At 43.0% G+C, this 25,266-nt stretch overlaps 2 protein-coding genes across 2 annotated transcripts; one reads left to right on the top strand and one right to left on the bottom strand.

Annotated features, from left to right (window-relative positions):
* Positions 1-3,488: 3,488 nt before the first annotated feature.
* LOC111569346 (polypyrimidine tract-binding protein 3-like) lies at positions 3,489-15,306 on the bottom strand. Its single transcript, XM_023271404.3, has 14 exons — positions 15,181-15,306; positions 13,684-13,744; positions 13,448-13,614; positions 12,470-12,613; positions 12,245-12,388; positions 11,853-11,963; positions 10,288-10,444; positions 10,123-10,182; positions 9,834-9,943; positions 9,716-9,749; positions 9,151-9,243; positions 8,225-8,447; positions 7,835-7,912; positions 3,489-4,319 (listed from the first exon to the last, which is right to left on the bottom strand). Exons 2-14 carry the CDS (start codon positions 13,706-13,708, stop codon positions 4,187-4,189), a joined length of 1,479 nt encoding a protein of 492 aa, XP_023127172.1. The 5' UTR covers positions 13,709-13,744; positions 15,181-15,306; the 3' UTR covers positions 3,489-4,186.
* A 2,086-nt stretch (positions 15,307-17,392) lies between these two features.
* hsdl2 (hydroxysteroid dehydrogenase like 2) lies at positions 17,393-25,027 on the top strand. The gene is made up of 11 exons (XM_023271405.3): positions 17,393-17,550; positions 18,575-18,738; positions 18,846-18,944; positions 19,031-19,145; positions 20,618-20,721; positions 20,798-20,896; positions 22,418-22,612; positions 22,698-22,769; positions 23,679-23,825; positions 24,082-24,210; positions 24,335-25,027. The coding sequence occupies exons 1-11, from the start codon at positions 17,534-17,536 to the stop codon at positions 24,448-24,450; spliced, it is 1,257 nt and encodes a 418-aa protein (XP_023127173.1). The 5' UTR covers positions 17,393-17,533; the 3' UTR covers positions 24,451-25,027.
* The last annotated feature ends 239 nt before the right edge of the window (positions 25,028-25,266 follow it).

The following is a 25,266-nucleotide window of genomic DNA, read 5'->3' on the forward strand; positions in this document are numbered from 1 at the left end:
GGCTAGCATTAGCTTTAGCTAGCTAGCATGAGCTAAAGCTGTTTGTTGTTAGCTAGTTTAGGCTAATGTTGGCTAACGTTTGTAATCGGGTAAAGTTAGCTTGGTTTTCATTAGAAACCAGCTGGGCTTCTCTCTAAGTCCAGCTGGTTTCTACATGAGCTAACATTAGCTTCAGCTAGCTAGCATTTGTTATTAGCCAACCTTATCTCAAATTAGCTAATATGTGACATGAGCTAACCTTGGCTAAAGCTACCTAATGTTTGTTGTTAGGCAACATTAGCCTAAACTAGCTAATATCTGTAATCAGTTAGCATTAGCTCCTACGATTTCCATGACCTGGACGACTGACGATCTGCTCAGACGTGTTTGAGAAAGAATTCAGCTGTAAACTAAGATGATTGAATATGTTTTCATGTCTTCACGTGACGAGAAGCAACACGGGTTTCACACGCTAACTTTCACTGGTAACACAAACACAGTTCAAACTAATATATCACCTGTTTGTGATGAGATCAGCCGGTGGTTTAATGCAGAGCGGCTTCTGTCACATATGATGTGCATGTGAACATGTATGTTACATGTAACTTCCAGACTGGATCAGTTCGGAAGAACCTTTAAATATTTTTAATGCAGAAGAATGTTTCACATGTTGGATGTTTCACACGACGTTAGGATGTTTTCTTCATGTTTTTACTGAATATTTTTCAATTTTTAATCAATCACTTCTTGTAACTGTTTTCAGGACATTTATTTTCAGCATTTAATTCTGTTTTTGTTGAATTTTAGACGGATTTTCTCTACAAGTTTAACAACAGAAGACGGACATGAATATCGAGTTGCTGGACGAGTAATAATTAAAGCTTTCGAACTAGCTTAACCAGGACTTAGCTTCAGCTAGCTAGCATTTATTAGCCAACACTATCTTTAATTAGCTAATGTGTGACATGCGCTCACATTATTGTCCCCCAGATTGTCCCTCTCAACCCGCCCGGCCAGCAGCAGATGTGTCCACCACATTAGAGCCGGGTTCTGCTCGAGGTTTTTTCCCTGTTAAAAGGGTGTTTTCCTGCCACTGTCTCCTTAGGGCTGCTCTGGGGGTTCAGGCATATGGGTTCTGTAAAGCGTCTCGAGACAATTTGACTGGAATTGGCGCTATATAAATAAAATTGAATTGAATTAGCCTAAACTAGTTGACAACAAACCTTAGGTAGCTTCAGCTAATGTTAGCTCATGCCACACATTAGCTAAATTAAGAAAATGTTGGCAAATAACAAATAAGGTCTTTTTTTTTTACAACCTCCCAGATAGAAGTCCAGCTGGTTTCTTGAGAAAATCAAGCTAACATTAACTGATTACAAACGTTAGCCAACATTGGCCTAAACTAGCTAACAACAAACATGAGGTAGCTTTAGCTAAGATTTGCTCATGTAGAAACCAGCTGGACTCTACATTAGCTTTAGCCAGCTAGCATTTGTTATTTGTCAAAATTAGCTTCAGTTAGCTAATGTGTGATATTAGCTAACGTTAGTTGAAGCGTACTCAGTTGGTTTTCAGTAGAAATGAGCTTCTCTGATTTCTACATGACCAAACATTAGCTTCACCTAGCTAGCATTTGTAAAAAATTAATCTAATTAATTACAGGCGTTGTAATGAATTAATCGCAATTAATTGCAATTTTGTCAAATAGCAATATTTGACACAAGTGAAGTTTTTCAATTCAAATAAAATTGTGGTTGACAGTTGAATCAATGAATAGACATATTCGTGTTTATAATTTAAAACTTTTTTTAAAAAAAGGAAAATGGGACATATAGAAAAAAGTGATTTTGATGACTTAAAGCCTGAATTTAGTTGTTTTTTCCACTGTATGGCACATAAAATCAGCATAAGTAGTTCAAGGAGCTTCAAAATGGTGGAATTTTGATGGTTCTTTTTATAGGAATATCAATTTTTATTTAATTTTTTAAAAAACAAAAAGTTTAGAATTAAGTTATTAAAAGAGATATTTTTGTTGTTTAGGTTATTTCTCCTCCAAAGAGGCAGAGCCTCAACGGAGTAAAAACTTAAACCACAAAAATGTTTCATTTCTATTTATCTGCATTTTTCATCTGTCTGCTACATTCACAGATTAATGCAAATCTAAGTGCAATTATAGCGATTTTATTCAACATTTTAAGACTTTCTGTAAACTGAAGCACTGTCTAGAAAAGTGGTCTATTATGGGATGGCTACACCGTTAGCCGTTAGCATGACTCATAGCTAACGTTAGCTCTGGTGCTAACAGCAACATGTTTTACATTGAGGTGATACTGTCGGCTTGAAGTGCTGCAGTGATCAGAAAACTCTTTGTTGTACAATTTGCACACAACCAGGCTTTTATCCAAGCTGCCATCAGGAAGATTTTTAAAAGGAAAGTTTCTGCCCAACAAGCTCAATCTCATCTTCCTTCACTGTTCACCAGTGCCTGACTTCACTCAGTACTTCCTGTGCTTCTTCTTCATGGCTACAAACAGACTTTAGGTCCATTACCGCCACCTACTGGGCTGGAGTGTTCATCAGAGTTACTGGTGTGCCACAAATGAGGGAACTGAGGAGGGTGCAATTAATTGTGCTATTATTTTCAACGCGATATTTTGGCGGCGATTAATTAATCGAAATTAACGCGTTAAAGTCCCAGCCCTAGTTATTTATTAGCCAACATCATCTTACATGAGCTAACGTTAGCTGAAGCTACCTAATGATTCGGTTTGATATGTACGATACGAGGATGCTACACTGGTTCCAGGTTTTTACTAAAGATATTTTCTAAGACGAGGAGAGTCCTGCAAAAATCAGTTTGAGACATTTTGTTGCGAATAAACAGATCAACCATGTGGATCGTTAGTCGTTTAGTTACTTTAGCAGCTAGCATCGACCTGAAACGAATCACGACTGACTAATGAAAGCCAACAGTGGAAACGTCGCTTTGAACATCCTGAATCAGATTTCTATGGTTTTGATCGATCACAAGAGCCAACAGATACTGGGGGTGTGGTCTGGTGCTGGAGGCAGGGCTACATGTGTGTGGGCGGGGCTACATCAGGTCTGAATGGCAACAAAGTTTGGTTAAAAACTGTTTGACTTGATGTGAAACCAGTAGTAACATGTCAACATGAAAACATGGAAACTCACATATGTATCAGATCACATGTAGCAGATCACATACAAACACATACCTTAAACCGAAGTAAACAGGAATGAATCGGTTGGTCCAATTGAAAGGCACACAGACTTTTGTTTGACTTCAGTGAAGCTGAACCTCGATGAACTCTGAAGCTGAACTTATTTATTCTCACAGCAGAATAAACTCCAAACCAAACGTCTGACTGTAAAACGAAGGTCAAAGGCAAACTGGCAGCTCCTGTTTTTTTGTGGCTTTTTTCCTGTTTGACAAAAAATTGACCAAAAACCGAAACGGAAGTAAAAAGATTACAAAACAAGAACTGAACTGAATTAAATAGTTTTACTAGAGTAAAAAGAAGGCGGGACATTTCGAAGCTCAACCAATCACAGCGCAGCCTAACACACACACATAAATACACACACGTGCTCACAGGTAGGACAGGTGGCCAGGGCGTTACCTGTTGATCGATAGAAATACATTCACCAATAAAAACCCTCCAGAACAAACAGAAACTATCCGGAACCAGCTGAAGAAACCTCACAGAAAACCCAAACCCAGCAGAAGAATCCAGAAAATAAGGCACAGGAACCGGCTAAACCCTAAAATAATAAAAATAAATCCAGCCAATCAGACGGCAGCCGGCTAAACCCTAAAATAATAAAAATAAATCCAGCCAATCAGAGGGCAACCAGCTAAACCCTAAAATAATAAAAATAAATCCACCCAATCAGACGGCAGCTGAACACTCACAATGAACAACGCTTCAGATCAAAATAAACTTTGTCTGTCTTTGACTTGGACTCTCGCCGGCTCCTTGCTGGACTCCGTTACCCACAATGCTCAGGAATGTGTTCTGTAACCGTGGCAATGACCCCTGCCTGTGACATCAAACGCCCCGTGACGTCGGGCCGTTTGTAGGCACAGAAAGATGGAAGGTGTGTCGGGGCTCTCCCATTGGTCCGTCCTTCCCTCTGCCCAGGCCAATCAGAAGCCCTGCGGTGATTGGCCGGCGGGCCGCTGAGGTCAGATGGTGGACTTGGAGAAGGACACCCGGAGGTGCTGGTTGTGGTCCAGCTGGTGGTCGTGCAGCGAGACGAGCGCATCGATGGCCTCCTCCACCGACGCCAACTGCATCAGCGCCATCTTCTTGTCCTTCCTGTGACATCACAGCGACATCATCACACACCTGAGGCAGCCTCACCTGTTCTACTTCCTTAAAGAGGCTTTGAAGACTTTTAAAATAAAACACACTATTATCCACAGTGGTGGGCATTTCAAATATGAGTGAAACATTAGGAGTGGCTCTCAGGTCTTCAGTGTCGTTTCTTTTAGTCCAATCACAGCCAGGATATCAAACACATCATATATATATATATATATATATATATGTATATATATATATATATATATATATATATATATATATATATATATATATATATATATATATATATATGTTAGGGCTGGGACTTTAACGCGTTAATTTCGATTAATTAATTACAGCAAAAATAACACGTTAAAAATAATAACACAATTAATTGCACCCTCCTCAGTTCTCTCATTTCTGGCACACCGGTAACTCTGATGAACACTCCAGCCCAGTAGCCCCCTACTGGGCTGGAGTATTACCGCCCCGGTAATACAATTTTCAAGTTTTCTATTTTATTTATATAGCGCCAATTACAGTCAAATTGTCTCGAGACGCTTTACAGAACCCATATGCGTGAACCCCCAGAGCAGCCCTAAGGAGACAATGGCAGGAAAACACCCTTTAACAGGGAAAAAAAAGCCTTGAGCAGAACCCGGCTCTAATGTGGGGGGACCCATCTGTTGCTGGCCGGACGGGTTGAGAATTACAGGCTTTGTAATTAATTAATCGCAATTAATTGCAGTTTTGTCAAATAGCAATATTTGACATAATAAGTGAAGTTTTTCAGTTCAAATAAAATTGTGGCTGACAGTTGAATCAATGAATAGACATATACGTGTTTATAATTTAAAATTTATTTTAAAAAAGGAAAATGGGACATATAGAAAAAAGTGATTTTGATGACTTAAAGCCTGAATTTAGTTGTTTTTTCCACTGTATGGCACATAAAATCAGCATAAGTAGTTCAAGGAGCTTCAGAAATTTGAAAATCCAGAGATTCATTCTGTTTTCATCTTTTCTGGGTCTGATAAATGGTGGAATTTTGATGGTTCTTTTTATAGGAATATCAATTTTTATTTATGTAATTTTTTAAAAAACAAAAAGTTTATAATTAAGTTTTTAAAAGAGATATTTTTGTTGTTTAGGTTATTCCTCCTCCAAGGAGGCAGAGCCTCAACGGAGTAAAAACTTAAACCACAAAAATGTTTCATTTCTATTTATCTGCATTTTTCATCTGTCTGCTACATTCACAGATTACTGCAAATCTAAGTGCAATTATAGCGATTTTATTTAACATTTTAAGACTTTCTGTAAACTCAAGCACTGTCTAGAAAAGTGGTCTATTATGGGATGGCTACACCGTTAGCCATTAGCATGACTCGTAGCTAACGTTAGCTCTGGTGCTAACAGCAACATGTTTTACATTGAGGTGATACTGTCGGCTTGAAGTGCTGCAGTGATCAGAAAACTCTTTGTTGTACAATTTGCACACAACCAGGCTTTTATCCAAGCTGCCATCAGGAAGATTTTTAAAACTTTCTGTCCAACAAGCTCAATCTGATCTTCCTTCACTGTTCACCAGTGCCCGACTTCACTCAGTACTTCCTGTGCTTCTTCTTCATGGCTACAAACAGACTTTAGGTTCATTACCGCCACCTACTGGGCTGGAGTGTTCATCAGAGTTTCCGGTGTGCCACAAATGAGGGAACTGAGGAGGCTGCAATTAATTGCGTTATGTTTAATGCGTTATTTTCGCTGTAATTAATTAAGCTAAATTAACGCGTTAAAGTCCAGCCCTAGTGTGTGTGTGTGTGTGTGTGTATATATATATATATATATATATATATATATATATATATATATATATATATATATATATACATATATATATACATATATATATATATATATATATGTACATACACTATATTGTCAAAAGTATTTGCTCACCTGCCTTGACTCGCATATGAACATAAGTGACATCCCGTTCCTAATCCATAGGGTTCAATATGACGTGGGTTCACCCTTTGCAGCTAGAACAGCTTCAACTCTTCTGGGAAGGCTGTCCACAAGGTTTAGGAGTGTGTTTATGGGAATTTTTGACCATTATTCCAGAAGCACATTTGTGAGGTCACACACTGATGTTGGACCAGAAGGTCTGGCTCTCAGTCTCCACTTTAATTCATCCCAAAGGTGTTCTATGGGGTTGAGGTCAGGACTCTGTGCAGGCCAGTCAAGTTCATCCACACCAGACTCTGTCATCCATGTCTTTATGGACCTTGCTTTGTGCACTGGTGCACAGTCATGTTGGAAGAGGAAGGACCAGCTCCAAACTGTTCCCACAAAGTTGGGAGCATGGAATTGTCCAAAATGTCTTGGTATGCTGAAGCATTCAGAGTTCCTTTCACTGGAACTAAGGGGCCAAGCCCAGCTCCTGAAAAACAAGCCCACACCATAATCCCCCCTCCACCAAACTTTACACTTGGCACAATGCAGTCCCACAAGTATCGTTCTCCTGACAACCACCAAACCCAGACTGGTCCATCAGATTGCCAGATGGAGAAGCGTGATTGGTCACTCCAGAGAAGGTGTCTCCACTGCTCTAGAGTCCAGTGGTGGCTGCTTTACACCACTGCATCCCACGCTTTGCATTGCACTTGGTGATGTATGGCTTGGATGCAGCTGCTCGGCCATGGAAACCCATTCCATGAAGCTCTCTGCTGAAGCACTGTTCTTGAGCTAATCTGAAGGCCACATGAAGTTTGAAGGTCTGTAGAGATATACTCTGCAGAAAGTTGGCCACCTCTTGGCACTATGTGCTTCAGCATCCACTGACCCCGCTCCGTCAGTTTACGTGTCCTACCACTTGGTGGCAGAGTTGCTGTCGTTCCTACACACTTCCACTTTCTTATAATACAGCTGACAGTTGACTGTGGAATATTTAGGAGCCAGGAAATGTCACGACTGGATTTGTCGCACAGGTGGCATCCTATCATAGTTCCACGCTGGAATTCACTGAGCTCCTGAGAGCGACCCATTCTTTCACAAATGTTTGTAAAAGCAGTCTGCAGCCTAGGTGCTGGATTTTATACACCTGTGGACATGGAAGTGATTGGAACACCTGATTCTGATTATTTGGATGGGTGAGTGAATACTTTTGGCAATATAGTGTATATGTGTATATATATATATATATATATATATATATACACACACACACATATATATGTGTGTGTGTGTGTGTGTGTGTGTGTGTGTGTGTGTGTGTGTATAGATATATATATATATATATATGCAGACAAACTGCCTGAAAAGCGCTGTTAGAGACGTTTCAGGGTTTTGGATCTCTCTGCAGATGGGCTACTGATGTTAAAATCTGATTCGTCGTGATGATAGATGAATCCATGCTGACATCCAGAGTTTCTATTAAAGTTGTAAAAATCCTAATAAAACGAACTAAATGTAAAACAGGAAAAAAGCAGAATGAGACCCAGAAGGTTTCTCTGCTGCTCAATACTCACTGGAAAAACTTGAAGGCTTTTACTGTGAATCCACCGGAAGAAAATAAATCCTTCAACACCTCCTCACTGACAGAGGACCTGAGACACAGAGACAAAGATACAGAGATACAGAGTGACAAAGAGACAGAGAGACAAAGATACAGAGAGACAGAGATACAGAGAGACAAAGAGACACAGATACAGACAAAGATACACAAAGACAGAGACAAATATACAGAGTTAAAGAGACAGAGAGACAAAGATACAGAGAGTTAAAGTGACAAAGATACAGGGAGACAAAGATAGAGAGAGACACAAAGACACAGATACAGATTAAGCCCATATTAATTGACCAGTGGCGTCCAGCAGACAGTGAGCGGTGATGATGTCATGCCTCCAGGTGAGTCTTACGGGATGTTGGACAGGTGCAGCGTGGCTGACGGAGGGAAGATGTTGTTGAAGTTTTTGGATCCGGGCTTCTTGAAGCGGTGGAGGGCGGAGCCTGAGAAGTCCCGGGTCAGTGCCTGCTCCTCCTGCCCCGCCACCCTGCGAGGAAGCTGCACCACTGGGTGTTTGGACAGCGTCACCCGGATCACGTTACCATGGAGACGCTGGCCGTTCAGGTGGCTCATCGCTGCCGCAGGAAACAACACCAAAGGAATAAAAACGTGAATATTTTATAGGACGAAAAGGTTTCGAAACTTCTATAAACACAAACCCTGAAGCAATGTTCAACTTCTAGACGTTCAAAAGTCTCCAGGGACTCCTAGAACTGACTTTAGGGTTCCTTCACAGATTTGTTGAAGCTCTTCAGGACATTCCATCTGTGAAGGAACCCTAAAGTCAAAGATCTAGGAGTCTCTGGAGACCAAAGATCTGAATGTTGGTGTCAAACTTCAACAACCAGCTGTGGTTTTCTTTGTTAAAGCCTGCAGATGATCCATGAGGAACCGGTTCTACAGGTTCTATAGGTTCTATTGGTTCTACTGGTTCTATGGGTTCTACTGGTTCTATAGGTTCTACGGGTTCTATTGGTTCTACTGGTTCTATTGGTTCTACAGGTTCTACTGGTTGTATGGGTTCTCCTGGTTCTATTGGTTCTACTGGTTCTACTGGTTCTATAGGTTCTACTGGTTCTATGGATTCTACTGGTTCTATACGTTCTATGGGTTCTATTGGTTCTACTGGTTCTATTGGTTCTACGGGTTCTACTGGTTCTATGGCTTCTCCTGGTTCTACAGGTTCTATAGGTTCTACTGGTTCTACAGGTTCTATTGGTTCTACTGGTTCTATATATTCTATGGGTTCTACAGGTTCCAGAAAATAAAAGCTGAGACCAAGCTGAGCCTGAGTGGCGTCGCTCATCTGGACCAGAGCGTTCTCCTTCTTGTTGAACAGGATCTTCACCCTTTGAACGTCTCCATAAACACCTGGAACACACGACGAGAAGGTTAACCAGGACCAGACCAGACATCTGGACCAGACATCTGGACCAGACATCTGAACCAGACATCTGGAGCAAACATCTGGACCAGACATCTGGACCAGACATCTGGACCAAACATCTGGACCAGACATCTGGACCAAACATCTGGACCAGACATCTGAAGCAGACATCTGGACCAGACATCTGGACCAGACATCTGAAGCAGACATCTGGAGCAAACATCTGGACCAGACATCTGGACCAAACATCTGGACCAGACATCTGGAGCAAACATCTGGACCAGACATCTGGACCAGACATCTGGACCAGACATCTGGACCAAACATCTGGACCAGACATCTGAAGCAGACATCTGAAGCAGACATCTGGACCAGACATCTGGACCAGACATCTGAAGCAGACATCTGGAGCAAACATCTGGACCAAATATCTGGACCAATCAGATTGCTTCTTACCGAACAGGATGAAGAGGCAGTGAGGGGAGACGCTCTGCAAACACAAACAGTGTTAATAAAGTTAGTTCAGACTGCTGCGCTGTGATTGGCTGCTGGCCATGTGACGGTGACCTCTGACCTCTGGGTTCAGGTTGGACACCAGCAGCACCGAGTGGACGGTCAGGGAAGCCACCTGCAGGGACACCCGGGGAGACACCAGGGAGCTGGGGACGGTCGCCATGGAGACACCTGAGGACACGACAGGAAACTTTATTTAAAACGACACATCAGGAAACTTTATTTAAATGAGACCGCAAGAGCAGAAGCTATAAAGCTTTATTTAATATAGAGAAAAAAAACTTTATTTAAAAGTTGAAACGACCTACACCTACCACGGTGTGTACCTGTGTGATGTCACGGTGACTCACCTGTGTGATGCTGGAAGGTGGGCGGGAACGCTGCTGCTCCGTATGGAGGCAGAGCTACACCTGAAACACAGGAAGACAGGTGGGTCATAAGCTCCTCCTCTAACGAGGTGTGATTCCCTGACATTAAACTGATCACTGATTGGTCGGTGGAGCGTCTTCACCTACCGAAGGCGGCGGCCTGCTCCAGCTCGCCGGTCGGCAGGTCGGCTCTGGTGAAGTCGCGGCTCTTGTCGTTGTTGTACTTGACGTTGAGCGCGCTCAGTTTGGAGAAGTCAATCCTCAGCGTGCAGCAGCTGTTGTAGATGTTCTGACCGTCCAGAGACTGAAACACAACAGGACACTCAGCTGCCGTCTGATTGGACCAGAGCGTGGACCGTCTGCAGGTCAGTGTTTACTGATGCTGTTTCAGATTAAAGACTCTTAGCAGCTTCAGCTGTAGTGAAGCTTAATCAGACTGCTATGTCTCCATCACCTGTGTGCTGCTCTGAGCTTCTTAGGTTCTAAAGTTCTGTTAGCAGAACCTTCATACGGCATTTAAACATGCCGCTGAGTTCCCTCCTATCAGAGCTCATGAGGCTGATTGGCTGCTCTTCAGATGATGATCAGCTACAGACTGATCCAGCAAAGAAGAAACATCCAGTTACATGAATGAATTCAGAGGTTAACCAGTGACACCAGTGACACCAGCGATAGTGACACCAGTGACACCAGTGACACCAGCGATAGTGACACCAGTGATACCAGTGACACCAGAGACACCAGTGACACCAGTGTTACCACTGACACCAGCGATGCCAGTGATAGTGATACCAGCGATACCAGTAACACCAGTGATCCCAGTGACACCAGTGATACCAGTGACACCAGTGATACCAGTGACACCAGTGACACCAGCGAAACCAGTGACACCAGTGATAGTGACACCAGTGACACCAGCGACACCAGTGATATCAGTGATGCCAGTGATAGTGATATCTGAGACACCAGTGACACCAGCGATACCAGTGATAGTGAAACCAGTGAGACCAGTGACACCAGCAATACCAATGACAGTGAAACCAGTGAGACCAGTGACACCAGCAATACCAGTGACACCAGTGATACCAGTGATAGTGACACCAGTGACACCAGTGATACTAGGGACACCAGCGATACCAGTGATAGTGACACCAGTGATACTAGTGATAGTGATACTAGTGACACCAGCGATACCAGTGATAGTGACACCAGTGACACCAGTGATACCAGTGACACCAGTGATACCAGTGATAGTGACACCACTGACACCAGCGATACCAGTGACACCAGCGATACCAGTGATAGTAACACCAGTGACACCAGCGATACCAGTGACACCAGTGATACCAGTGATATCAGTAACTAAATCGGTCTGGAGCCCTGCTGGCTGCTTTGAGTTTCTAATTTGGAATCTTTGTTTCTGTTACTCTGAGAAGTAATGCAGTAAATATGGAGGTGTAGGGCCCAAATAAAATATGATGGAATTCCTCCTGATTCTGATGTGAACTCAAATTACAGCTGGAACTGCATTTAAGGAACATCTGGTTGGTTCCATTTAGATCCACTGATGATGAAGTCAAATATTCATGGACCTGACTACACCTGCAGTAGACCGAAACACTTGAGACTAACAGAACAGGTAAGTCAGCACAGGTGTGTGCTCGCTGCTGTGATGTCATGTTTGTGTGAGTGAGAGCGTGCACGTGACTCACAGCCTTGGCGTGCTGAGCGTGCACGGCGTCACTGAACTGCAGCAGAGCCTGAAACTGATTATTCCTGGTGAAGGTGATGATCTTCAACACGGAGCCAAACTTACTGAAGATCTGATGGAGGAAAACAGTAAACAAAACACTGATAAACAACTGCAGTAAACAAAACACTGGTAAATGACAACAACAGTAAACAAAACACTGATAAAGAACACCAGCAATAAACAAAACATTGATAACAACACAACAATCAACAAAATGCTGATAAACAACAACATCAGTAAACAAAACACCGATAAACAACAACAACACCAGCAGTAAACAAAACACAGATAAACAACAACCCCAGCGGTAAACAAAACACATAAACAACAACGCCACCAGCGGTAAACTACCTGCTGCAGGACCTCCAGAGTCACTGGGTAAAATAAATTCTCGACGATGATCCTCAGGACGGGACTCTGACCCGGAGTGAAGCCACGCCCCTCCCCTCCGGACGCCATGCTCCCACAATGCACTGCTGCTGCGCTGATGGCTCTCTGTCAACAAACAACAAACACGATGTAACGGAGCGGCTACACTCAGAGCTTTACTCGACAACAACAGCTGCTGCTCCTCACCTGATTGGTCAGATTGTCGGTCTTGAGCTCGTGGTGGGTGGAGTACTGAATGAAGATTGGCTGGTTCCTGACGGTGGGCGTGGCCGAGGTGTAGTAGTTCACCATGGTAACGGCTGCTTCCTCTGATGCCATCTCTAAGAATGCCTGAAAATCAGCCATGAAGATAATTAAATGGCTGCTAGCAGTTAGCCTTTAGCTGATAGCAGACAGGCGTTAGTTGTTACATGTTAGCAGATATGTGCTAGCTGTTAGCAGATATGTGTAAGCTGCTATGTGTTAGCAGTTTGCAGACATGTGCTAGCTATGTGTTAGCTGTTAGCAGAGATGTACTAGCTATTATGTGTTAGCTGTTAGCAGATATGCGTTAGCTGCTATGTGTTAGCAGTTAGCAGATATGTGTTAGCTATGTGTTAGCAGTTAGCAGACCTGTGCTAGCTATGTGTTAGCTGTTAGCAGAGATGCATTAACTGCTATGTGCTAGCAGTTAGCAGGTATGTGTTAGCTGCTACGTACTAGCTGTTAGCAGATATGTGCTAGTTGCTATCTGATAGTAATTAGCATACATGTGTTAGCTGCTGTGTTAGCAGTTAGCAGACACGTGCTAGCTGCTATGTGTTAGCAGTTAGCAGACGTGTGTTAGCTGCTGTGTTAGCAGTTAGCAGACATGTTCTAGCTATGTATTAGCTGTTACCAGATATGTGCTAGTTGCTATGTGTTAGCTGTTAGCAGATATGCATTAGCTGCTATGTGCTAGCTGTTAGCAGATATGTGTTAGCTACTATGTGTTAGCAGTTAGCATACATGTACTAGCTGCTATGTGTTAGCAGTTAGCAGACATGTGTTACCTGCAATGCGTTAGCAGACAAGCGTTAGCTGCTATGTGTTAGCTGTTAGCAGATATGTGTTAGCTGCTATGTGCTAGCATTTAGCTGCTATGTGTTAGCAGGTAGCTGCTATGTGTTAGCAAGTCGCTGTTACCTGGTTCTTGGCCTTCAGCGTGATCAGCTGACTAACTCGGCCGAAGGGAAGCGCTAGAGCGAGCACGTCCTGTTCAGAGACGTCAGCAGGAAGCTGACGCAGGTGGAGGACCCGAGAAGGGACGCACTGAGCACGCTCAGACACACACAGCCTATCAGTGCCATCCACTACAACAGAAACACAGGTGAGTCAAAGAGCTCCGCCAGGTGGACGTTCAGGAGAAGGACAGGGCTCACCTGTGGACAGGTGGGAGGAGCTCATGTTCGCAGAGCAGCTGTCTGAACGCAGCTCCGATTCCTGCAACAGAACGGAGATCAAACCTCAGAGACCAGGTATCGATCAGACCCCCAGGTATTGATCAGACCTCCAGGTATCGATCGCCTCATTGATTACTCTGACAGGCTGAACTATCGATTATCTTCTGGATGAATCGATCACCTGTTTGGTTCGAAAATGTTTCTTCCAAAGATCTCAGTTTACCGTCAGAGGAAGGAAACCAGAAAATATTCACTGAGGATGAAGAACCACCTGGAGGTCCAGGTAACAGGAGACACTGCAGTGATTATTAACTGGAGCTAAGCTCTTTTGAACTTTAGAACTTTAGAAGCTCTTCAGGGCTATTCCTGGTTATATTTTGGTAACCTGGTAACCTGTACGTCCCTCCTGGTTGTTCTGAAGGTCTGCTCCATCAGGACCTCGGTTTTGGAACGACCAGCCTGAGGAGATGAGGCCCAATCACTGACTTCTATTAAATCACTTCTTAAAACCCTCTTTTATAGACGCCTTCCAGAAAAGTTCTGTTTTCTTTCTCTCTGAATATTTCTCCCTTTCACTGCCTACAGTCCGTCCTTCTAATGTCCTGATCTTCATCCATTTCTTTTATTTTCTCTCCAACGTCCTGGTGTAACGGCGTCCTTTAACCAGCGTCCAACCAGAGATCCGTTCTGGACATTTAGTCATTTTGTGTCTATTTTTGGTCATTTTGTGTCTCATTGTTGTTGTTTCTGTCTCGTGTTTTATGCTCTAGCTGCCAAAGCACTTTGTGACTTTTCTTAAAGGCGCTACACAAATTAAGTTATTATTATTATTATTATTACTAATAACTGATAGCTGATTTTTGTCTCTGGTTCACCTGCAGCAGAGACCATTGATCCCTTATTGATCAGGTCTGTTTCCATGCCAACAGTCATCAGAACTGGATGAAACCGGAGCAGGTTTAGTTTCATGTTGCTCAGGAATTGATCCGCTCTGACTGATTATTGGTCACAGAGTTTATCCTCCTTTTCTCATTAGCATAATTAATCAAACATCGACTGTGATTGGTTACAGAAGCTTCGGGGTGATTTCCTGCGGTCCACATTGGGACATTTACAGACTAAAACTCGGACGAATTCAAAGCATTCTGCGCTGGACGCGAACACAACTATCGCGAGATTTCAGCCAATCAAACGCGCCGCTGCGCTGTTCGCTCGCGACACTTTCAACCAAAACACGCAGAAACACGAGTGAGGAGTGGCACGCGAAAAGCGGGACCGTTTCTGTAAACAAATAAACAGCAACAAACGGGCGGGGAGGGGCGGCGGGGGCTCGTGCAGGTACGATTCAGTCTCCAAGGAAACGAAGCGGAAGAAGGAAGGAAGGAGGGAAAACAGCGGTGGGAAAAGAGCGGCTGGAAGGTTCGGCGGAAGTTCAGGAGGGTTCGGGGGAGGTTCGGGAGGGTTTGCCGCGCTTACCCGTCCATGTTCCGAGCGGAGGAAGAGGAGCAGAAGAAGAAGAGCCGTTTGTGTCCGCGAGCCTCCGCAGCGACGAGATCACTTCCTGTTTGGTGACGTCACGGCAGAACATGGCGGCTGGCAGACACGCCTCAACAACAAATAAAAAATAAATAAAAACACAAAAGAAATAAATATTCACTTCAATAAATAAATCAAATCAATCAAGATTTACGAAAAAACTAAATATAAATACATAAATAAAATATGCTAATATTTAAATAAAAATATATAAATATAAGCATAAATAAATAAAAATAATTCAAGATTTATACATAAATATATAAATAAAATATATTAAAATAAAAAATTTAAATTAAAAAAACAAACATAAATGAATAAATTAAATCAAGATTTAACAAAAACTAAATATGAACTAAACAAAAACAATAAAAAATAAATACTTGAATAAAAAATAAAAGGGATAAAATTAAATAAAGAAAGGCCTCAGATTTAAAATGTTGCATAAAGAAAAAACAAAACAGTTAAAATCAAAAGAGGTAAAATACAATTAGTGTAAAATATTTATTTAACTAGTTTAAAACCGTATATTTTAAAAAACACTTGAAATAAATACACTCATATTTAAAGTACAATAAAAATAAAATTGATGAAATAGAAAAAGGAAGTCAGAATTAAAATAGAGCATGAATATAATTAAACCGATAGAAAATAAAGTGCGAATGTGAAATAAAATCTATAAAATGAAGCTTAAATTAGAGTCAAAGGAAAATAAAGGATATATCAGAAATCAGTGATAAATCTCTACAAATATGTAATATCAGTGACAATGTTCAGGAGCGCTGCATTTGAATAAATACATGAAACTGTAGCTTCATTTAAATAATAGATTCTGTTTTTATGTTTAGTTTCTGTTTCGTTTTATTCAAACTAAATAGTTTGTTTTATGAATCTACACTTGTGAACAACAGAAAAATATAAATGTGGTTGAGGAATTAATAGATTTATTACAAATATACAAGATAACATTTGAAAATGGTGTATTTTGTTGAGTGCATTTTGCAGTAAACATTCTGTAAACACACTGTTTCTATTAATAAAAAATACGATCTTTAAAAAATACCACACAGTTTAAACTTTAAACAAACAAGACGAAAAACTTTAGAAAAAATATGAACCTGAAACCATAACCTAACCATATACGGAAAATACTGAGTACTTTAAACAAATTCCATCCATCCATCCATCATCTATACACCGCTTAATCCTCACTAGGGTCGCTGTGGGGGGGGGGGGCTGGAGCCTATCCCAGCTGACTCGGGCGAAGGCAGGGGACACCCTAGACAGGTCGCCAGTCTGTCGCAGGGCTACATATATAGACAAACAAGCACTCACACATTCACACCTACGGGCAATTTAGAATGATCAATTAACCTCAGCATATTTTTGGACTGTGGGAGGAAGCCGGAGTACCCGGAGAAAACCCACGCATGCACAGGGAGAACATGCAAACTCCATGCAGAAAGATCCCGGGAAAGCCGGGACGCGAACCAGGGACCTTCTTGCTGCAAGGCGAAAGTGCTAACCACTACCCCACTGTGCAGCCCACTTTAAACAAATTGTGCTTTATAAACATTGACTTTGAATACACCTTATTGTATTATATGATATTATTTCTTTGCTTATCGTTTTTGCCATTCTGTCTCATTTTTGTAATTTTGTGTCTCGTGTTTGTCATTTTATGTCTGGTTTTTGTTATTTTTGTCTCATTTTTGTCATTTTGTGTTTCATTTTTTCATTTTATGTATAGCTTTTGTCATTTTTATCTCATTTCTGTCATTTTATGTCTCGTTTTTGTCATTTTTTGTCCGTTTTTGACATTTTGTGTCTCATTTTTGTAATTTCATGTCTTGTTTTTGTCATTTTCTGTCTCATTTTTTTCTCGTTTTTGTCATTTTGTGTGTCGTGTTTGTCATTTTATGTCTAGTTTTTCTAATTTTTGTCATTTTGTGTCTTATATTCTATTACAATTCTCATCTATCTTACCTGGTTAATTATATTATATTATATTACATTATATTATATTATATTATATTATATTATATTATATTATATTATATTATATTATATTATTTCTTTGCTTATTGGTGAGGATCACAGATGTAATCGATCAGTTCAATATCTTATCGATCTCTGAAATCTGTCCTTGCAGACCGGAAGTGGCTGCGGTGTGACATCCTGTTGGCGTATCGGGGGTGAAAGTAGGTGAAAGGTGAAGAAGAAGACGACCTGCTGCATTTCCTGATACCTGCTGCACTACCTGTGACCTGCTCCCCACCTGAGAGTTGCCATAATGCTGCAGAACACGGGGTGAGTCTTCCTTCTTCACACCGAACTCCGTTTGAATCAGTCGCCTCATAAAGTCCGAGCGGTCGGTCCGAACTCAGGAGCAGATCCATGAAAATTGAGGTTTTAACGACTCCGACAGCTTCAGGCGGAGATTTTACTGCAGCCGAACTTGGCAACTGAAGCTTCGCGTTTAGAAAACAGGCACAGCTGTTCTCTTCTGTCTGTCCTGAGACGTCTGAGCGACACGTCTGAAAGTTGTACGTTATTTACGCGGAGTTCGGTGGCAGCTTTGTCCCGTAGCACACACAGAACCCGGACAGTCCAGTTAAACGGAACACACTGAAGAAGACGTGGTGGTTCTAGTGAAGAAAACAGATCTTATTTGGTCCGAACTGAACCGTTAACCTGCTTCTGGAAGACTCAAGACAATTCTAAATAAACTGTTTGTTAAAGTTGTTGTGCTGTGTTTTTGCCTTCACTCCATCAGAACTCAAAGCGTGGTAGTACTGTATATTACAACACTGGCAGAAAAATCTACATTTTATATAAATAAGCAAGTTTATATTCAGCTTGACAGTTTGAGTTTGTCTCATGTTTTGTTCGTTTTATGTTTCCTTCTTGTTTTACTTGTATTTTTTGTCTTATTTTTGTCTAGATGTTGGTGTTCACGGAGGTCTAGATGTTCACGGAGGTCTAGATGTTCACGGAGGTCTAGATGTTCACAGAGGTCTAGATGTTGGAGTTCATAGAGGTCTAGATGTTGGAGTGAGATGTGCAGAGTTACAAGCTGCTTCATGTTGACTCATGTAGAAATCTATCAGCTAATCAGGCTGATTTTGGATCTGCAGGAATCTATTCAGGTTTTCTTTCTGGAGATATTCAACCCTGAAAATGGCTTGTCACGTTTCTTTTTGAGAATTGTCAGAGGGCTGCAGATAATGTTCATTTTCTGTCTGCGTTTATTTTTCCGTTTAATCATGTCATTTAGAGCTCAGCAGTGACAACAGCTGTTAGCATGTCAGCTAACTGTTTTGGCATGTTTCAGGAAACTCGCCGGCCTCACGCTCTTCATCACCGGGGCGAGTCGAGGCATTGGTAAAGCCATCGCTCTGAAAGCCGCCAGGGATGGAGCCAATGTTGTGATCGCTGCCAAGACCGCTGAACCCCACCCCAAACTACCAGGAACCATCTACACCGCGGCTCAGGAGGGTGAGCAGCTAACAGGCTAACTGCTAACATACATTTCTGTGATGGTGTGTGTGTGTATCTGTGTGTTGTGTGTCTGTGTGTGTTGTGATGTATGTTGTGTGTTGCAGTGGAGGCGGCGGGCGGCAGAGCGTTGCCGTGTGTTGTCGACATCAGAGACGAGCAGCAGATTGGAGAAGCGGTTCAGAAAGCCGTCGACACGTTTGGAGGTAAAGCAGAGATTAAACTTTTCTCTTCCTGTTCAGACTGATGACAGCAGAGTGACATCATCACAGTTCTTCTGTCTGATTGGCAGGTATCGACATCCTGGTGAACAACGCCAGCGCCATTAGTCTGACGGGAACTCTTTCGACGCCGATGAAGAAGGTGGACTTGATGCTGGGAATCAACCTGAGAGGAACATACCTGACGTATGACGCTGAACACACGTGTCTCCATACATACATGTCACCATACATATAAAACAGTACAGGAGGTCCTCAGTTTACGTTTTGTTGTTACGTCGGAACTGGTTCAGTGGAACAAGCTGGTGAGCTGAGCAGATGAATGCTGTATGAACAGTCATCAGGCAACGCTATCAGACGGGTTTGTTTCCATTAACCTCCACATTGGATTATTCTACATTCTAACTTTATTCTGGATCCCAGCGTAAGTCAGACTCACAGTTTACATTTTCACCAGTATTTTCCTACTGAGTTGTGTTTCAGTGTGAGTTTATGACTGTTTGTTGTTACTGTAGTTGTACAAATATCTATACCGATCGATATCCATCTATCCGTCCATCTATCCATCCATCCATCTATCCATCCATCCATCTATCTATCCATCCATCATCCGTCCGTCGTCCATCCCTCATCCATCCATCATTCATCCATCCATCCGTCCGTCCCTCCATCCATCCTCATCCATCCATCATTCATCCCCATCCATCCATCATTCATCCATCCATCCATTCATCCATCTATTCGTCCATCCATCCATCCATCCATTCATCCATCCATCCATCCATCCATCCATCCATCTATGTTCTTCCTCTTATCCGGGATCAGGTCATGGAGGCAGTAGATGAAGCAGGTCATTCCACACTTTTGCACACTTTTCTCTTTTTTCTTAAAATGCTCCCACACTTTTGAGCTCCGTGGCTGCCGGGTAGCCATGATACCAGAGCCCGTCTGGTATAACTTCCGGTGGCATCACGGCTGACCCCGATTACCACTACTGCGCATGTGTGTCAAGGACAGAAAGGCAGACGCAGCAGTGGAAGGTGCCGCAGCAGTTTTGAGAGAAAAACAAAGATTTAAAAAAAAAAAAAAAAAAAAAAACCGACGCGTCGATTATTAAGTTAGTTGTTGACGATTTTAATAGTCGACATAATCGTGATTAGTCGACTAATCGTGGCAGCCCTATTTGGTACAACACCTTCATTACTGCTGACGCTGCACCAATCCTCCTGTCCATCTCTAGCTCCATTTTCCCATCACTCATGAACAAGATGAACTGGTTTCCATCAGAGAACCATGGTCTCGGACTTGGAGGTTCTGATCCACATCCCGCTGCTTGACAATCAGCTGCAAACCGCTCCAGTGCTGCTGAAGGTCTGAGGAACCAACAGAACCACATCATCTGCAAAAAGCAGAGATCCTAAGGTCCCCAAACCAGACACCCTCCTCACCCCAGCTGATCCTTGAGATCCTGTCCATGAAGACCACAAAGAGGATCGATATCATGATGCACATAACAGCTTTGTTTACATCTTCACCGGAGTTCCGACTTACCGTGAAAATTGATTTAATGGAACTACAACGTAAGCCAGGGACCCCCTGTACATGCATGTGTGTGTAGAGTAACGTACAGTCATACATGTAGCCCCTCTTGTGCTCAGGTCCAAGCTGGTCATCCCTCACCTGCTGAAGAGCCGCAGTCCTCACATCCTGAACCTGTCGCCTCCACTCAACCTCAACCCCGTCTGGTTCAAGAACCACACAGGTAGCCAGAGCAACCAGGCCATCCGGTGTCCCATCATGCACCTGTGCAGCAATGACATGTCTGTTTTGTTTTATAGCGTACACCATGGCTAAGTATGGCATGTCCATGTGCGTCCTGGGAATGGCTGAGGAGTTCAGAGGTCAGATTGCTGTCAACGCCCTCTGGCCCAAAACCGGTCAGTGGCTACTTGTTAGCATGCTAACAGACTCCTCATTGCACCAGCGTGCTTTTCTTTTTTTAAATTTTACCAGGTAAGCTCAGTTGAGAACAATTTCTCATTTACAATGATGACCTGGCAAGAGGCCCCAGCAGGAAGAAAGAGAACAAATAAACAACACATATACAAAACAGATTAAAAACAGCCTAAATTAATGCTAGCAGTTCAGAGAAAACAGTCAACATGTCAGCAGTCAGCTAGGGTCTGCTGCAGCTTCTATTTAAAGATGTAAGGAGATGGAAGAGACGACAGTTTCAGAGATTTTTGGAGGGAATTCCAATCGATTGCTGCAGCAAAGCGAAAGGAATTCAGTTCAGGCACCTCTCCTGTGGAACCAGCTCCCACTTTGGGTTCTGGAGGTGGACACCCTCTCTATTTTTAAGACTAGGCTTAAAACCTTCCTTTTTGACAAAGCTTATAGTTAGGGCTGACTGGGGGACCCTGACGGGGTGAGCTGGTGTTTTCATTTGCAAACCTGACTTCCCCTCTTGACGTCCCTTTAGTTTGCCCCTAGTTATGCTGCTATAGGCCTAGGCTGCTGGGGAACCTCTCTTGATGCACTGAGCCCTTCTCTAACTACCTATGTATTTACTATATATACCATTATTGCATTACATTCACTCTGTTTCTTTCTGTGTCCTTTCTCCGAGTGTCCCTGGTCCCAGAGCTGGATGCTGGATGCTTCAGATGTGTGGCTGTGTTTTATGGTCCTTGTGTCCCACCCCCCCACCTCTCTATCTCTACCCCTCTATCTGTATCCCTCTATCTCTACCTCTACCCCTCTATCTCTACCTTTCTACCTCTTCTGTCCCTCTCAACCCACCCGGCCAGCAGGCAGATGGGTCCCCCCACATTAGAGCCGGGTTCTGCTCGAGTTTTTTTTTCCCTGTTAAAAGGGTGTTTTCCTTGCCACTGTCGCCTTTTGGCTTGCTCTGGGGTTCAGGCATATGGGTTCTGTAAAGCGTCTCGAGACAATTTGACTGTAATTGGCGCTATATAAATAAAATTGAATTGAAAATTCCAGCCAAAGACAGTGTGAACCTTTGTGATAGAGAGTGTTATGAGATCACTGGACCTCAGGTGGTTGTTATTATGGAGGGTGGAGGAGGTTGGAGAGGTACTGAGGTCTTCTCTGATAGGGTCTGGTAGAAGAGGAGAAGCCAGTGCTGGAGTCTCCTGGGGTAAAGGGAGGACCAACCCACCAGTAGGGAGGCCTTATTGCGGTAGAGGAACCCCAATCTGGATTTGATTTTAGCCTTTAGAATATTGATGTGAGGAATGGAAGAGAGGAGTAGGAGTTGACGAGCTCCAGATCTAAGCGATATGCACAGGTGGTCTTTAAAAACATTAACCTCATGCTACCATTAGGCTAACGTGACGCTACCATTAGGCTAACGTGACGCTACCATGAGACAATGTGATGCTACCATGAGGCTAACGTGATGCTAACCCTGCTCTCCCTGTGTCCTGTTGCTATAGCGATCCAGACGGCGGCCATGGACATGTTGGGTGGGTCAGACATTGGGAAACAGTGTCGTACAGCTGACATCATTGCGGACGCCGCCTATGTCATCCTGTCCCAGCCAAAAGACTACACAGGTCACTTCCTGGTGGACGAGGACGTCCTCAAACAGCAGGGAGTCAGAGACTTCGATCAGTATGCCATCCAACCAGGTGACTGCATGCTAACTGAGCTAATGCTAACCTAGCATGGCTGACCATGGTGTGGTACTCATGGTGTTCTGTTATTGGTTGACAGGTCACCCACTGCTGCCGGACTTCTTCTTGGATGAAGCACCAGAGTTGCTGGCTCAGCAGATGGAGCAACACGGTAAATACTACAAATGTTACTTCACACAGTTCCTAGTACACATACAGCTGATAGTACTACAAATACTGCTACTGTGTAGATTCTCAGTCATCCACAGACTGGATCAGAAAAATGGACATTGGAACCTACCTGGAAGTGTTAAAAACCTGCAGTAGCACTACATCCGACACGTTCCTCAAAGCTCCATCGACCCCAAAAACACAACAGAAGCTTCGTTTTCCTGCTGAAGCCCAGAGATCAGGTGTCCAATCTGAAAATAAATCAACAATGAATTGTATATAAAGCATCACAGGCTCTCAGACAGTCTGACCAATCACTGCTGTCTGGCTCCGCCCTCTTTTACTTGCTCCAAAAATCCTAGATGTCAACCAGTACGTAGTTAAAAAGTAAAACCAACGAGTGATGCTATGCTAGCTCCAACCAGCTTTCTCATCCAATCTGTTTCCAAGTCAGGGAATCGGAGCTTCGGTACAAATCCACTGGACTACTACACGTACAGCTCTTGGTACTATAAATACTACTATACACACAGCAGGTAGGACTACAAATACTACCACAGAAGCAGCTGATAGTATTACAAATACTTCCACAAGAATGGCTGATGGTACTAGAAGTACTCCCACAAAAAACTGTTATTAGCACTGCAAATACTATCACAAAAACAACTTTAGAAATACTACTACACATGCAGCTGATAGTACTACAAATACTACCACAAAAGCAGATGATAGTACTGTAAATACTACTACAAAGACTGCTGATGACGACACTACAAATATTAACACAAAAACCGCTACCAGAAATACTTCATCAAAAACCGCTTTCTAAACACTACTACACATGCAGGTGATAGTACTAAAAATACCAGTGCCCCCTGGTGTCCTCACCTGTCTTTCTCCTGGTTGCTAGGGGCAACACCGGCCTTTAAACCACCATCATCCTCGGCCACGCCTGCCTCCGGTGGACCAATAGAAAGCACATTTGACACCATCAAAGGAGTCATCAACGAAGACGTTGTCAAGGCAACACAGGCCATCTATCAGTTTGACCTGTCAGGTAACAGCTGTTAAGAAGACAACAATATGTCCATATAAGGATGTCCAGTGGGCGTGTCATTAATACGAACCTGTTTATACCCATATATGGACGTCCTGTGGGTGCAATACGATCCTGTCTGTTGGACGTGTCTCTAATAGGACATCTAAGGCCATATAAGGACGTCCTGTGGGTGCATCATGGTCCATTGTGGGCTTCTTTATGTCCTTATAAAGGTGTCTGGTGTGTAAAATGATCCTGTTTACGCCCATATAAGGTGAACACAGCGGCGTTTGGTTCCTGGATTTGAAGAGCGGCTCAGGCAGCGCGGGGCAGGGGCAGCCGCCCATCAAACCCGACGTCGTCATGACGATGGACTCCAGTGACTTCAGCAAGATGTTTTCAGGTGAGCCATCGACGTGGCAACCATGAGAGGTGAAAGCACAAAGGTCATTGAGTTTGAGCTGTGACTGCTGTAACCATAGCAATGGTCTCAGTGTTGTTTCCATGGTAACGGCGATCTGTTTCAGGGAAGCTGAAGCCCACGATGGCCTTCATGTCGGGGAAGCTGCGGATCAAAGGTGACATGTCACTCGCCATCAAACTGGACAAACTGATGGGTCGCATGAACAAGGCCAAGCTGTGAGGCTGAAGCCCCGCCCCCCGGCTACCTGTCGATGTTCACGCTGCCTTTATCAGAACAACACGCTGAGACGTGAATAAAGCTCCAGTGGTGACAGACGGAGTGTGGAGTTGATGTTTTTAATTGTGTTTGATCAGTGTGTGATTGTGGACCAGGTAACGTTAACTAACCGCTTCATACGTCAGACCTCAGCAGAGAAATGCTGCTGCTTGGTGGAAAATGATTCAAAGAGTCTGAAAGAGTTTAGATGTCAGTCAGATGATTGATCAGAGTCCTAAACACCCCTGATACATTAGATTTGTCCAACAGGAGGAAAGATGACAGCGTCTGAAGTTTCACTGTAGAAACACTGAGAGATCTCAAAGCAGATAACCTGCAAAAATGTGATTTCTACTGAATTTTTATCTAACCCAGCAGCTTTCTTTTGGCTGGAAATGACATAAATAATTGACAGTGACACATTTTGTTAGAGATGTTTAGGCTGAATTTTAACTTTCTCTGTTTTGTTTTCACGCAGAATTAATCTGTAGCGCTAATAAACTAAATCCTGAAAAGAATCTGAATAAAAATGAATCCTGGATTACGTCTTGTTTGTAATGATTTAATGAGTCTGAGATGTTCTGAACGTGTTGCTGCTACAGGAAGTCGGTTTGATGTTGAACTGGATCCTGCAGGAAACAGCTGGAGGAGGGACTTCCGTTTAAAGCTCTGAGTCTCATGTTTTTACTGTTTTTCTGCTGCAAGTTTGTGACTCATTGACCTGAATATATCAGCCAGTTTCCAAACAGTTTGTCCTGCCGTCACTAATCATCTCAGCTG

Source organism: Amphiprion ocellaris, chromosome 17 (genome assembly GCF_022539595.1).
Source record: "Amphiprion ocellaris isolate individual 3 ecotype Okinawa chromosome 17, ASM2253959v1, whole genome shotgun sequence".
Lineage (NCBI taxonomy): Eukaryota > Metazoa > Chordata > Actinopteri > Pomacentridae > Amphiprion > Amphiprion ocellaris.